This window comes from Gallinula chloropus (genome assembly GCF_964237585.1).
Source record: "Gallinula chloropus genome assembly, chromosome: 9".
Classification (NCBI taxonomy): Eukaryota; Metazoa; Chordata; class Aves; order Gruiformes; family Rallidae; genus Gallinula; species Gallinula chloropus.
The window spans coordinates 16,978,029-16,993,841 of record NC_140094.1 but is presented as its reverse complement, the minus strand read 5'-3'; the positions used below and the strand labels follow the sequence as shown (position 1 = coordinate 16,993,841).

General features: G+C 51.0%; 1 protein-coding gene across 1 annotated transcript in view; it reads left to right on the top strand.

Annotated features, from left to right (window-relative positions):
- Nucleotides 1-7,368: 7,368 nt before the first annotated feature.
- Nucleotides 7,369-15,813, top strand: part of CHSY1 (chondroitin sulfate synthase 1) — a gene marked incomplete at both ends in the record, with an annotated part of 77,074 nt that continues 68,629 nt past the window's right edge. The window contains one exon of the mRNA XM_084267961.1: nucleotides 7,369-7,640. Within this exon, the coding sequence (XP_084124087.1) occupies nucleotides 7,369-7,640 (272 nt within the window). The remainder of the gene's footprint in view (nucleotides 7,641-15,813) is intronic.

The following is a 15,813-nucleotide window of genomic DNA, read 5'->3' as shown; positions in this document are numbered from 1 at the left end:
ATGGAAAGGTGGTTGCTTGTTACTTTATAGCTTCAGAGTGAAGCATGCAGAAGGCATGAGGTGAAAGTGAACTATTTAATGAATCCATTGTTCCTACTGTGGTATGAACTCCCAAGAACTTGAATTATGAGGGATCATATTAAAAAGCCTTCAGGAGATTTCTCTCCTTCCCCCCTCAAAAGTAAAGCACTTATGCAAGAAGCCTTTTGCTCTACTGGTGCAGATGTTCTGGAAATGTCTATCTGAAAGAATCTAGCTAACAAACTTAGAGTCAATGTGATACTGTTAGGCTGTATAATGTTATTTAGCCACTGAAGAGTAAATTATTTTTGGTATTGAAAAATCTTCAGTGTTCAGACAGGACAAAAGAAATCCTGAAAGTGTTAGTTGCCAGAGAAATACAGCTAAATATTCTTCCTTGCCTTTCAGATGATTTATTTATATACTGGAGGAACAAAGTTTGTTCATTGCAGATGAAGTCTAGTTTATGCAACACTGAAAAACACATCTTGTCACACTCATAAAATTTATTTGGCTTTATTCATGCCTTTCAAAATCATTGTGAAATGAGGGAAAGCTTTTAAGAGTGGTATTACATACTTGGTTCTTTTTTTAAAAACCTGCTTCTTATACTGGAAACTTTAAATAATGAGCAGCAGTTACTTTAATAACAAGGGCAAACAGGGAACCTGGGAGCAGAGCTGTCCCTGTGTGCTCAGGCACTACCTGTATATCAATCAAAGACCAATGGGAATTAAAATGCTAGTGGTACCCATATCTGCAAGGAGCTGATAGCTCTCCTAGCAGAGGTTCAATGCAGGTGGGATGTGTTAGCACTAACACATCTCACATACTGGCTTTGATACAATTCTGTGCTACTTTGACTCAAAACTCAAGGAATTAGGCTGTTAGGCTGTGGTGCTGTTGCTCTGTGACTGTCCTGCTTCCCTCCTCAGACTGTGCTGATACCCAGCTCAGGTGTTCAGACTGGGAGAGGTTTTTTTCTTGGGTTTTTGTGCATTTTTCCCCTCCTAGAAGTTGATTAGGGAGAGCACTGGCATTCGGAGTGCTGCCTGAATGAGGTTGGCATCCAGTGTGACAGCATCCCGTACGTTTTACCAGCAGCACTGCAGTCAGTCACTGCATTTAGGGCTATGAAGATGATTAAAGACCTGGAGCATCTCCCCTATGAGGAAAGACTGAGTGACCTGGGGCTGTTCAGCCTTGAGAAAAGAGGGGATCTTATTAATGTTTATAAATATCTCAAGTGCAGGACACAGGGGGAAATGGGCAGCCTCTTCTCAGTGTCTGTGGGGTCAGGACAAGGAGTGATGGCCTCAAGTTGGAGCACAGGGAGTTCCACACCAATCTGTGGAAGACCTTCTTCCCTGTGAGGGTGAGGGAGCCCTGGGACAGGCTGCCCAGGGCGGTGTGGAGTCTCCTTCTCTGGAGATATTCCAGCCCTGTCTGGATGCCAACCTATGTGCCCTGTCCTAGGGACCCTGCTTTGGCAGGGGGTTGGACCCAATGATCTCTGGAGGTCCTTTCCAACCCCTACAATTCTGTGATCTGAACCATCCTAACACTGTCCTTTAATGCTTCCTGCACTCAATGAGGCAGTTCCCATCTCTGGCAGCTGTGTTTTTTTCAAGCCTGGCTGCACGTCAGCACGTATCTTTACATCAGACCCACCCTTTGGATGAGTTTTGTCCTTGTGCAGGCTAACAAGTGACACCTTTTCAAGGATCCAGCTAGCCACAAGCGGGGCACAGCGTGTTTCTGTCCTTGCTGGTGCTGAACACTATATAATTTCCAACTGTAGAATAAGCCAGTCTAGACTTGGATGGGCTGAAGATTTGGGTTTTGGGATTTATTTTTTATTTTTTTCCCCTTTTTTGGAATGAAAGCTTAGCTTTTGGAACAGCTCTGCAACCACAAAGGAAAAGCATACAGCTGCTGGCTGGGTGGTGTCCTGGCCTGCTTGCACCGTTGTAGCTGATTTTTGTCTGAGCTTCCAAGCCAGCTGCTCCAAGCCTGACACACACCCTGCCCATATTCCCAGCTCCAGAGCCAGCGACTTCAAAAACTTCCATGGCTTTTCACAAAGAAACCAATAGCTGCAATGAAATGAGTTTCCTGGGCTCAGTTTTGGGGGTGAATACATAACATTTTGATCACAGGGTTCTGGTGAGAGGCACTGCCAGGCCTGCAGAAGCTGCTCTGACGTGTGTTTTCCTGCTGAGTTCATCTGCCTTTCACAGCGTGTACCTGCTAAAAAGCCTGAGCAACATCTTCACTGATATATTAGTAACTTTATCCTTCCCTCTGTGCCTCCCATAGTTTAGGAATGAGGATTCTTTGAGCTCTTTACCGAGCTCAGCCCAGGGAGGTGGGTCTGGGGGTAACATTAAAGTAGGGAGGGCAAGGAAAAGGACTTAGAAAGGTCTATTTAAAGAGAACGGAAGGAAAAGGGATAGACGGAAATACCTGGCCTCCCAGTCTCGTTCTGCTGCTCTGGTGTGTGCATTAAACCAGGGAGCTGCTCTTAAGCCAGCCTGCAAGATGCACTGTCAAAGAAAACCGACCCCAAATTTGGGTCCTGAAGCTTTGGCACATAGAGGAGGGGGTATCACTCCTCACAAATCCATCTTCCTGCTGCTTCTGTAAGGGAACTGCCCCTTCCCTGGCTGTCCTGCTCCTTGGGTATGTGCATCTCCACTCTTGCTTTTTAAATACATGTTCCAGGCTTTTGCAGTGGTTCGTTGAGCCCCGTCGGGTTGTAGCACGTTAAAAACACATCCCCCCCCACCCCCCTCCCCCCACCCTTCCCCGTGCTGCAGAATAAAAGCTCTGACCCCCCCGCCTCGGGCAGCGCTGCTGGAGCCGTGAGCTGGCGGCTGAGGGGCTGGGTGGGAGCAGGAGGGTGTCCCACCAGCCTCACGCATCCCCCAAAACCCTGAACGGGGTTCCCTGGTTGTGAGGGGGGGCGGGCAGAGATGACCCGGGGCAGCCGCCGGCGCGGTGCGGCCGCTGCACTGCGGAGCGGGGCCGTAGGATGGCAATGTTGGGCTGGCTTTCCAGCCAGCAGCGACCAGTGACCCTTCTCTTCCTTCCCTTCCCTCCCTTTCTTCTTTTCCCTTCCCTTTCCTTTCCTTTCCCTTCCCTTTCCCTTCCCTTCCCTTCCCTTTCTTTTCTTTTCCCCTTCCCTTCCCTTCCCTTCCCTTCCCTTCCCTTCCCTTCCCTTCCCTTCCCTTCCCTTCCCTTCCCTTCCCTTCCCTTCCCTTCCCTTCCCTTCCCTCACTTCTTCCCTTCCCTCCTCTTCTTCCTTTCTCTCTTTCTCTTCTTCCCTTTCTCCCCTTCCCTTCCCTTCCCTTTACACTGAGTGGTTTATCTTCTGAGTGGTTCAGCTGGGAAGAAAAGGTTGGGACTGGTCAGAACCGAAAGAGAATGGGGAGATGGGTTAAAAAAAAGCAAAGGAAAGTGGGTGCTGGAGCTGGGCAAGGAGCTTCTGCATCATTTGGGAAAATGCAACGGAGCTGGAAATACCATGACAGAGACAAATGCTGCTGGTTGCCCAGCTAGATTTTTTCCACCGTGAGTCTGTTACCTTGAATATATGAAGTCGGCTCATTTTCCAGTGCCTGGGTAATTTTTAAAGTATCGGTTTAAGTACTGGAACATTCATAATGAAAGTTTCTGGAGTGGTTGAGAAGTAGCTCACTTAAACTATCCTTTTAAAATAGGGTAAGGAACATAGAATGTGGCAGGCACATCCTGGAAGTATTAGAGCCGGCTCATCGCTGTGGAAAAACTGGAGATGAAGGGAAAGAGAAGGGGTTATAATGTGAGATATCCCTCCTTCCTCTACAGGGTCCCCCCCCTACATGGAGGAGACTTTGGTATTAAGCTGCTTTATTCCAAAAGGACGGTGTCTGTTCTGTAGGCACACAAACCAGTTGGCTGCTTCGAGGGCTGGGCTTTTACATCGGGTAAAAATAGGATTACTGCTTGGTTAATCTGATTATGGGTCTGAACTCTGCGGGGCTGTCAAGTGGGCTCTCCCTGGCTGGTCTGGGTGCTAATCTCACTGAGTGAGTGGGATGGGAGCATGGAGATGGTTTTTGAGAGCCCTCAGAATACCTCCACAAGCCATTTCACAGAGAGGAGAAAATATGCTGCGTAAAGATGTGTTGATGCCCATGTACAGTGTAATGTGAGGAAAATACCACGCCTTTTAATACACAGTAACCATCATTTATAGCGTCACCTGTTCATTGGGACCAAGAGCTGTGTTAATAAGGCTCTGAAATGTGATTATGCAGCATGCCCTTTCTCTGCCAACCGGATTAAACCCGTGCTGTGGGCAGGTAAAGGCAGGGTGATGATTCAGCTGGAAGAATCAAACTGGCCACTTCAAGTTTTCCCTTAATTTCCCTTCCCTCTTTTCCCTACAGCAGAAACAGTAGCTGCTCTGTGCAAGAACAGGGGAAGGGGCAGGAGAAGTGAAAGGGGAACCTGCCCACCCAACACTTTCAAACGTGAGTTTAGCTTAATGAATGAAAGGAAGTGAAGTGCTTTGAGGAGCTTGGGGAGGTTGTGTGAGCGCTGCAGTGCTCCCATTCCCCCTTCACAGCTGGACGCCTCGGCCTTCCTATAGTCCACGGTGTCATCGTGTCATTGGCGACAGCGTGAGCTCTGACCGTGCCTCCTCTCTTGCAGGTTTGGGGTTAAATCCTGGCACCAAGCAGCCTTTTCCTTCTCCTGCCCCTTCCCTGCAGCAAGGTCCAGGTTTGTAATTGCTCTGGAGGTGCAGGGAGGTGGGAACGTGCCAAATGCGAACTCAGGGCCACGGAGCTCCAACACGGGAGTGTGCTGCTCCGCTTCATCGTTTCCATGTGTGCTGAAGGCTTCGATTCTGATGACTAGCTGCTTTTTTTCATGGGAAGAAGCCAACTGACAGCTCCTCAGCCCCAACCCTTCTCTCTTTTATTGCTGTTTAACCACGCTAGCTCTGCCTTTTCCTGTAATTCATAGGCCACAGCGGCTTTCCCTTGAATCAGGAGATTTTTATTGCTGATTTGGAGCACGCTGAGAGTAATCCCGTTCCTGCTCGTGGACTTGCCACATCTCCCTCTTTTGGAAAGGAGTGGCCTTTTAATTTTACTTCAGTGTCTGCTGGTGTCCTGTCTCTCAGGGCCTGATATCTGGACCTGTGGGGAGAGGGGAACAACACATCTGATGAGATCCCTTTTGAAGAAGCTTTTGAAAACAGAGGAAATGATCACAGAATCATGGACTGGTTTGGCTTGGAAGGGACCTCAAAGCCCACCTAGTGCCACCCCCTGCCATGGGCAGGGGCACCCTCCACTAGCCAAGGTGCCTGAAGCCCCATCCAACCTTGAGTCCCTGCCTCAGTGACTCTTCCAGCGGGTGTTTGCCAAGCAGTGGTGCTCCTGCCTTTCCCTGGCTTTACCTGCCCTTCATCTGTCCCAACTTGAGCTTTTCTTCCTTTTCCCTCTTCCACCATGTACTACTTCTCTTCCTTTTCCCACAAGCACACATCTCACTCACTACCTCTGTGTTCTGCCCATGGACAACCAGAAGGGAGAGTTCCCACTCTTCTTTCCCAGTAATTATTCCTATTTCTTCTCTAGTTTCTGTTTAGATTTATTTTTGTTCAGTCCCATAAATAATGGTGGCACTTCCCTTGATTTATTCTTTGTTCCTGACAGCACAAGAGCTCACCAGTGCTGACTGCTGCACGAGGGGCTGCGCTGTCACAAGAACTGCCCCCCAAAAGCAGTGTTTTAAGATGGGTCATTGAGTTTGTTAGATAAGCAGATTGTGATGTTACCCGCTGGTGTCACCCAGAAGTGTGACAGTTACTCACCCTACAAGGGTCGTTAAGAATCCGTTACGTATGGCTCTGACATTACTTTCCTCCATCACCCTCTTTTGCAACCATCCTTGCCCAAGAGCAGGCTGCCGTTACACCAACACTTTCTTCTTCTCAGCTCGCTGTGGATGACACCACAATGTAGGTTTTAGACTGGGAAAGACTGGCAATTGGAGATACAGGATTGGGTAGGAAATGAAAGAAACCGCTCCGATAAGCAGGAGGTCAGTGGGTTGTGCTGTGTATGTAGGGACTGGAGGGGTTTTTTTACTGTAACATGTGAAAGGTTTGGGGCTGTGGTGTTTGAAACTGAACAGGTTGGAGATGAAACACACAGGGAGAGTTAATGTGGACAAAGAAAAGAGAAATCTTCAATCGGTACAGCTAAGGTCTTCACCAAGCAGTCATTATAGCCTCCGGATGGAAACAGAGTGACCTATTTCTGGTTGGTTTAATTAGGAAGGTGGGAAAAAAACTGGAGAGCTGCCTGTGCTTTCGCTCCCCCTGGCACCACAGCACGAGCTGCATGAATACCATCAGCACCAGGCAAAACCAGGGCTGGTGCTCTGCATGCACCCTGGGCCAAGGCAGGGCAGGTCTGGGGTTTGGGCAGGCGGGACCCTCCATGGAGATGGAGATGGAAGTGGCATGTTTCTGGCTGCACAGGCTTGGCATGATCTGTGTTGGGTCTCTGCAGGGATGGGTGAGGGAGCTCTGCCAGCAGGCACAGGCACCTACTGCCTGTCCTGGGTCCGGGTACCAGTGATGTCAGGGCTCTCAGTCCACAGCCCTGGATCCCAGCACCCACACTCTCTTGGGCTGCTGTCCCAGCCTCTTGGTCTGGGCAACTGGGCTGAGGTTCTGGGGCAGGATGCAGGGTCAGAGTCCACATTCCCCGGTTGGGATGCGGGGTCGGGGTCCAGGTCCCCTGGGTTGGATGCTGGCTCAGGGCCCACGTCCCCCGGGGGCGACGCTGGGTCGAGGTGCCGGTCCCCGTCTTGTGGTCCCGCTCAAGGGCGGTGCCTTAGGAGCCGGTCCCCGTCCCGGGGTCACATCCAGGGCCCCCTTCCCCACCCCGTCGCTCATCCCGTCCCGGGCGGGGGCCGCGCCCCGGTTCGCCAGCACGGCGGGACGCGACAGGGCCGGGGGCTGCGCGGGGGCCGGGCCGGTTCCCTCCCCCGCCCGCAGCGAGGGGCTCCTCCGCCGCCCCCTCGCCAGCGCCGCCGGGCGGGGCCAGGGGCGGCGGGCAGCGCGGCGCGGGCCGCACACGGCGCCTGTGCCGAGGGGCAGGGCCGGGGAGGCGGGCGCCCCTTTCCCTTCCCCTCCCCTCCCTCCCCTTCGCTTCCCGTCCCTGCCCCTTCCCCCCATGGCGGCGCTGGGCGACACGGCGCGGCTGGCGGCGGCGGCGCAGCGCGGGGCGGCGGCGCTGTGAGGAGCCGCGCGGGGCCTGCGCGGCGCGGCGCCGGGCGGGCATGGCGGGCCGCGGCCGCCGCGCCTGGCTCAGCGTCCTGCTGGGGCTGGTGCTGGGCTTCGTGCTCGCGTCGCGCCTCGTCCTGCCCCGCGCCTCCGAGCTGGCGGCGGCGGCGCGGCCCCGCCGAGCCCGCCCGCAGGGCTGCCGCCCGCCGCCTGCCGCCGCCGCCGCCGCCCCGCCGCGTCGCCCCGGTTCTCCGGACCAGAGCTTTCTCTTCGTGGGGGTCATGACGGCGCAGAAGTACCTGCGGAGCCGCGCCGTGGCCGCCCACCGGTGAGCGGGCAGCAGGGCGGCTCTGCTCGGCTGCCTTCGGCTGAGCTGGGGTCGGGGCGGCGGGTCTGGGGTCCGCTCGGTGGGTCGGGCTCGGAGGGGCTGCGTTCGCATGGGCTCGGCTCGGTCCGTTATCGTTCGGTTGGGCTCGGTTCGGCTCGTTTGGGCTCGTTTGGGTCAGCTCGGCTGCCTCGGCTCGGTCCGGCCGTGTTCGGCTAGGCTAGGCTAGGCTCGGTTCGGTCCGGCTGGGCTTGGCTCGGTTCGGCCGGGCTCGGTCCGGTCCGCCCGGCTGGGCTCGGCGCGGTCGTTCCCCCTGAGGAGCGGCTGTTAAGAGCCCCCGGGCCGCAGGTCTCCCGCGGCCGGCATGCCCTTAAGGCCGGCATCCTCCCCGCTCGCCCTTCCCCGGGCAGGTGTGAGCGAGCCGAAGGGGCCCCTCAGGGCACGCTCAGACCCGGCTCCCCTCGTCCCAGCCCGGGCGCGGCGCGGGCAGCCCTGGGGCGCTTTCCGTGCAGGCTGTGGGGTGACGGGAGAGAGGTGCCCCGAGCCCTCGTTGCTGCTTGGGCAGGTAGGCTGAGGCGTGAGGGGTCGAGTCGAATCGATCGCCGCTCTCACATGGTGCCGGTACCGGCGGACAGAGCTGGTGGTCTTGCCCCAGGGTCAGCAGCCCCTCCGTAGCGCAGGGGCACTTGCTGCCGGTCCCTGGGCGAGACGCGGTCATCAGAGCACTTGCTGTCCTCGAAGCTCCTACCTTGGGCATGGCCATGGCACGCTGGTGCGGTCCTTGGCTGCTGCTTCTGAAGAGAGACAGCGGCCTGATGGTAATAATAATGATAATAATAAAGTTTGAGGGTGGCTGTAACCCCCTGGGTAGGGAAGAATAGACCACTGCACCCATCTGAGCACGCATGCTTAGGAATGAGACTTGGGAAAAGCATCTGGGAACAAAGAGTAAAATCGCCCTGCGCTCGCCGCAGCTGCTGCTGAGGCTGGACCAGGTAGGGAGCCGCTCGAATGGGGGAAGCCAGCTTGGGCAGACACTCCCGGCTTTGTGCTGGTGAAGCTAGCGCAGGACCTGGGGGGGGGTCTCTGAGCTGTGTGCTTATTAACTGAGTACACCTATTTTTGGAGCAGGGACAGTCCTTGTGCTTCACACGGTGTGCCGCTCGGTGTAGCCAGAGGCGTGCTCCCCAGCCATAGCTGGGTATTGCCCCTAAGTGCTGTGTGCTAATGGGACTTCTGTCCAAAGCCTCGGCAGCACCAGAATAATCATCTCTTCTGTGAGAGACGTGTCTGCGGCTTTGGAGAAACACGCTGCTTGCTCCGGCGTTCGTGCCAGCAGGCAGTGCTGGGAGGCTGCGCGGGAAGCTCGCTGGGGAAATCTGAAAGAGTTAAGAGCTAAAATGTCAGCTCTGGTATACCCCGGCTCCAACTGAGCGCCTAATAGCCAGTGCTGTCAGAGGAGCAGCCAGGAGCTGCTCTGGGACAGATCTTTCTCTAATAAAACATCCCCGTTAGTCTTGTACTAGAACAAATCCTGCTCCATCTCCTGCCTGCACAGGTTGAAAAGTACTTGGCCCTATTGGCCAGTAAGAAAAGGATGGCAGAACCATGTATGATGGATGAGATCTTCTTCCTCGCCCTGCTTAGCCTGGGTTTCGGAAGGGCTGACTCTTTATATCAGCATTAAATGCAGCAAAATCACTTAATTTGGGCAATCTGAAGCATATTGTCCATGAATGATGGTTTAAATGGAAACTTAATTCCTTCTTTCAGCAGTAGACTCATAATTAAGTTACAGAGGGTGTGTGATTGGTGCTTTGAAATGGGTGAAGGAATCTGTTACTTCAGGGTTATGTATTCTTCACCATGTGGGATGGAGCGTTTTGGATTGCAAATCTCATGAGCCACGTCACTTAACGTTTACATACAGAGAGGCTGGAGTTGTGTTGGGACATCACGTACCAGGTTCTGTACGGCAGAGTGGTTGGTCTAGCATCCATCAGGTTTTTGCAGTGAGAATTCAGGGAAGGGATATGCACTGTGCAGAGGTGGCTGTTCCTTGTGCAGCATTTCACTGTGCCGGTGTGGGGAGGATTCTTGTCCCTGGCTTTGCCCGTGCTTGCAGAACGGTCCCGTGCTGAGGGAGAGCTGGGTTTACAGAACCAGATCTGCAACATCTGCTCACGTGCTAAAAAAAAAAAAAAAAGGCTAGAAATGCAGTTTAAGGTATCCAGCTAATGGAACAGGGCTCCTCTAGCCCTCTGAAGGAGATCTGAGTATCGCCTTTTACTACACAGCTATTTTGGTTTAACCTCCAGAGATGATGTCTGCTCTGGGAAGGGATGAATAAAGTGACCTCTTAATGTTGTGGTAGGGCTGAATGCATTTTTCTCCCCTCTGTGGGTAAAAAATATAAGCTAATATCCTGGGGACAGGAAAACGTCTTTGGGGGAAGGTGGGGAGGGAGAGGAAGACCAACCTGAAATTTTAAATGGCTTTTGATTGCCATGAAGTACTCAGGCAGACAATTGCTGGGATTACTACATTGACAAAGCATCCTGGTGAGCTGAATCGCTGGCACGGGGAGGGAAATGGGAAGCTGCTAGCAAGGCATTCCCGGGGTGGCAGCGTGTGCAGAGCCTTGATACCGTGCTACCCAGAGCGGGGAAAGGAATTAGGGATTCAGAGGCTGAATACCTCCGAATTGATGTGGCTCAAAGGCCCTTTACACGCACAGCTAAAAAGGGACCCGAGCGGAAAGCGTTCGCTGATCCTCGCTGTTGTGAATCCAGATAGGGTCTAACAAGAGGGGAAGCAATCCACTTCCTGAACATCAATCATGGGCAGAATGACCACTGCAAGGCAGAACGGGGCCTGCTGGATTTTCAGGAGGCGACGGCTCTTTGAAACAGTTGAGCTTTTGTAGTCTGCGAGGCAGAGAATGAGCTTTAGATCTACAGGTTTTCAGGGGGCAGATCTGTAGCTTCGGCAGTTATTGCATCTGACAGCCAGGTTAGCAGAGCTTCCCTTCCAGGAGGCTGGTGAAGTGCAGCAGCAGAAACCATTGGTGTCACATCAAAGGAGGAGACATAAGGAAAGAGTGCACAGAAGGAGTTAAGGTATGGCTGGGGTTCAGGGAAAGTGCAACGAAATGCGCTAATGCTTTTGCAGTTGCAGGGAGTTGTCCTAAAAGAGCTGCAGGAAGGAGAGGGAGAAGAGAGCAGTCTCCCAGAAGATACGTCTGCTGTCTCAGAACAGAAATATCAGGCAGTTACACACGCTTCCACCCCCCTTCCCTCCTCTTTTTGTCCCTTTCTTTTTGCATAGCAACTAGATTTCCTGGGAAACGTGGCAGGAGACTAGCGTGAATGTAGTTAATGGTGAGCTGCCTAGCTGCCCGAGGTCGGCCTTTGGCAGCATCGCCTGCAGTACTTCTCAGTTTGGGATGGACCCTGCAAGGCACCTTGAAGGACCACGAGGCCACACGTGTGAGGGCAGCAGTGCTGGGGCTCATGCTAAACTGTCCCCTCCCACAGCAGAAGGGTGCCCTTTGGGATGCTCTGTTTCAGACGTGTTGCCATCCTTACTGTTGGTTGGTGGTTTATAGGAAACAGACTGTGCTGGAATCTAAATACCTGAGTGCTTGGAAAAGCTGAAGGGAAAGGCAGCCAGAAGGATTTGGGGTCTAAGGGGTTTGTATTATCTGTCTGAGCCTGCGCTAGCTGCTGCAGAAGTGTAATACAAACCACATTGTTGCACTGCTTTTAAATTGGGAGCCTAGGTTGAAGCTGGTGGGTGGTATTCAGTTTTGGGCTTTTCTCGTTGCTAGTGAGGACATACAGTGGGTCATGGGGTGTGCAGGCTTGGCTCTGGAGAAGAAGTGTGAAGTGACTGAGCATTGTGACAGCATGGGACACGTTTTGCTTAACAGAACGATTGTCAGGTGGTTCTGTGATTCTCACTGCTGCAATACTGCAGTACCTGTCCTGCTCCTGTATCCTTAGTGTGACATACTTGGGCTTTCTGTGCACTAAGTGGTTACCTAAAACTTGGAAGAACATTTAAGGAACAGCATGAGACAAATACAGTGAGGGCAGCTGGCACTGATGCCCCTGGGACGCTGGGGCTTTTTACCCACTGAGTATCCGTGTGCCCAGGGGTGACAGATCTGTTGCTGTTGCTGTGTCCACAGGGAAGGTGGATGGATATCCATGGACAGAAAACTGGCATCGCTTTAAAATTGGAGGAGCTTGCTTCAAAGGACTCTTGAGGAGCTGTGGAAGCTGCTTGGGTTCTCCATTAAAGCTAGATACCAAGCGGTCCTGTAAGAATTTTAAAACAGGTCCTAACTTGACAAGCTCTTCTAAACCTATCTGGAAATTGAAAAATAAAGAAGTCTTTGGTTTTCATGCCTCTCGTGATGGTCATCTGCAGTACCACGTGTGGGTTTCCATGCTCTGTTCTCCTGCCTAAGCTGTTTCGTTGCTTCCCCCCCAGTAAGCGTTGCAGGAAAGATGGGACCTTGAAGAACAGTTACACAAAACCAGCCCTAATCCCACATGAAATTTAGCCCAACTGTGTATGCACAAAATCAGTCTTTTAGGTCTGTCACGTTGCTGGGTTCTTCACAAATTATGATTTTCTTCGGTGTAATTATGCAAGCTGGCCATTTCTCAAAACTTTAAATGGATTCTCTGATCTCCTCTAAGGGAGGTTCCCAAGCTGCAGACAAAAAAACAAATACACTTTTTGTAATCATCTCCAGTTTGGGTCTTTACAAAGGGAGCACTGTCTGTGTAATACCGACTGTGCTTCTGCTGAGTCTGCAGAGCCGATAACAAAGTAAGGTAATACAAATAAATAATAAACACTAGAAACAGAAGATAAAACATTCCAGATCTGTGCCCCTCCTGCTCGAAGCTATGCTTTTAAAACTTTTAAAATGGATAGATGACTTACGACAGCACTTGGTGACTATGGGAGTTGTCACTTTTAAGAAAATCCTGAGGTTTTTTAGTACTCTCTCTGTGAACACAGGTTTTCTGTGTTGTATGGATACCTGTACCAGTGGTGACAAAGTCCTTGCACCCACTTTGCTTGTGACTTGCACGGATTAGGGGGTGTGTAGGATATCTAGTCTGCAAATCCAGTTAAGGGCTAGTAAAATGGACTTGGTAGTCACCAGTCATAGAATCATAGAGTGGTCTGGGTTGGAAGGGACCCTAAGGATCAGAGAGTTCCAACCGCAGGGCCACCAACCTCCAGGCCACCAACCTCCATGCCACTAACAGTGGAGCAGTCCTACTGTCCTCTGCTAAGAGGCTTCTTCTAAGGAAGCGTTATCAAATGTTCTTATCCTTGTGTTTGAGTTGCATTTTGATTCCTATGTCAGCCCAAACTTGTAGTTTATTGGTGTTAACGTGCGTTGTACACCGAGAGAAACCAGGTCGTGCACCATCATGCAAGCATTCAGTGCTGCTCCCCGGGAAGGTAATAGAGAGCCTCACTGTCCTGATTCATGCACATCCTCCTGTTTAAGTGAGTGGATTCAGATTACACAAAGGAGATAAGGTTGGGGTCTGTCGGAGCAGTTCAGCTGCTGGCTTTTTAAATGATCAGTTCAGTACGTGTATCAGTTGTGTCCAGAACCTGATATTTCTCTCTGGACAGAACAGAAATGGCCTTAAGCTGGCAGAGGCCACCAGCAATCGCTGCAGGGGAGGTAGTCTGCAGGTATAGATAGAGGAGTCTGGTGGCAGAAACGTTGTGATCACATTTCCTCTAAACAATTGAGGGTAAGGGAGTCCTGCTGGGTGGAAGGATGGCATCAGGTTTTGCTAAAAATATTTTATCTTGGGTTGTTTTGGTTCTTTTCTTAAATTGTCAAACATAACAATCTGTTTGCTGATGCAATCTGCCTGTGTTGTATTAGAGAAAAGCCATGTCCACAGGTGGGACCGTGTGTATTGGGGCCACAGGAGGAGGAAGGTGTTGTGACAAGAGCTGAAGGGATTAGGTTGCTGCCCATAACCTGAGAGCACACGCAGGGTAAACTGGACCGGAGGTGGGTGGACAGGCAAGAAATGTAGCTGTGAACACACTCATCTGCAGAATTGCTTGTGAGGGAGCCAGGTCTGGTTCTTTGCCATGTCAGATAAGAAAGTTGAATGTAGCTTTGATCAGAATTTGTCCCTGCATTTACCAGTCTGTTGTGCTGATAGCTGGGGTGAGAAAAAAGTACATCTTCTAGATGTACTTCCAGTTCATCTTCTAGAAAGTACTTCCAGTTAGGAGCTGTGGTTTGGCTTCTTTAGCTGAGTTCAGCAACGTGTTTCCTGAGCAAATTCTCCTGTATTCTCTCCCCAAAAAAGGGCTGCGTGGAGCAGTGGGCTGTGGCTCAGACAGGAGCAGCACATGGTGACTCCATTGTTTCAGCCTCTGCTGAGCAGGGCTTGTGTTGACACAGACACTCAGGCACTTTTTCGATGTGGGAGCGTGTTTCATCTGGCTGAGTTGGAACAAACCCTCCAAGCCACAAAGAACCCTATGAGTTCTCTCATTCCAGAAGTTGTGGTGGTGTGGGAAATGAACAAAGGGTTAGTCAACCTGTGCTGGGACATGGTTGACGTGAGATCCCAAGGCTGAAGTAATGCTGTGGTGCCGATCCAAGTGGCGCACAGATCCTTGGGATGTGGTTATCATGAGGGCACGCTCTTCGTTGTGCCCTCTGCTTATGCAGGGATATGTCTCTGGTTTACTGCTATTTTAGTATGAAAATTAAACAACCCAGATCCTTGAAAAGGTAGGATCAACACCCATGAAAAGGTGTGGTCAAACTGGCTTTGAGCTGAGTGGTTTAATGTAATGTGGGGAATCAAACGTGCCAGGCTTTGTGGATGTACATGTATCTTGTTCCCTCTCCAGTGAATGGGAATTCTTCTCTTGACAGTACTTAGGGGGGGTCCTGAGGTGAGGGCACCTGGTTGGAGATCAGGGAGTAATTTCAAGCTGGAAATAAACAGAAGGGGTTGTGGCATTAAAAAAAACCCCAAAAGCAAAACAAACAAAAACCCAAAAGAGTTGAAGACTGCTCCTCAAAAGTCCAGCAAGGAGCTAAAGCTTGGAGTGACAGAAGGCATTCTGCATTGTCCATGCTTTGTAATCATTACCAAGGTAGATCTTTCAGGATATCCAGAGCAAGTCCAAAAATTAATTATTTGCTTTTGAATAAGAAAAGCCAATAAGCAGAAACTTCCAAAAGACTTCAGCTCATTACTTTGTCTGGTGATTGTGTGGGAAGCGTCCTGGGTCCACCCAAGGCTGCACAGGGAACCAGTCACAGTAGAGGAGATGAGCTGCTTCTGCCTTTTCCTTGTATGAGATTATAATTCGAATGCATCAACAGCCTTTGATGGAGAAGCCGTTAGACTGGGAGGAGGTATGGGAAGAGCAATTTACTGTGTAGCCTTTTCATCCAAGACCAGATGATTTGTAGGTGGGGTGTGGGTATCAGCAGAGCTTCCTTAATAGTTACCAAAAGGTCAAGGTGTGAGAGTTGTCTCATTTTTAAACAGGGAGGGTTATCATTGCTTTAACAGGATGTGACTTCATACCCAGTAGTACCGCTCATTAATTGTGTCACCGATGATCAGAGGTCTCATCACCTCTGTTGTGAGGTCAACAGGAATGTTCCCCTCCTGGAAAACTTGGATCTGAAGTTTTCCTATGAAACACTGCCCATGGCAGTAACAAATCCAGAAGACAGAGCTTTCAAAGTAATCGGGCAATATTCGTTAGACAAAACCAAATTAGTGTGTAACTGTTAAGGTGTCGAAGCTGATGTTTAGTTAGTACTGATCAAATACCTTTTGAAGGTACTTGATGGAACTCAAAGAATAATCCTGAAATGTTTTTACATTTCAGACTTTGTATGCTAGCTAATTCTGGAGACTTCAAATTTTGCATAGTCTGTGCTGCCCAAAACCTGCGCTGCTTTTGGCAAGAAGCCTGTGTTGAGAGGCAGCTGGTAAAAGTGCCAGTGATGCACTGAGGGGATGCTGCGTCCTTTACCTTGAGAATGTTTTCACATTCAGCTTTGAATATAGGTTATATTCTGAGCATAGTAGCCAAAAATATGTAGAAACACTTCTCCCCCTGTACAAAAAGGGGAAAACCT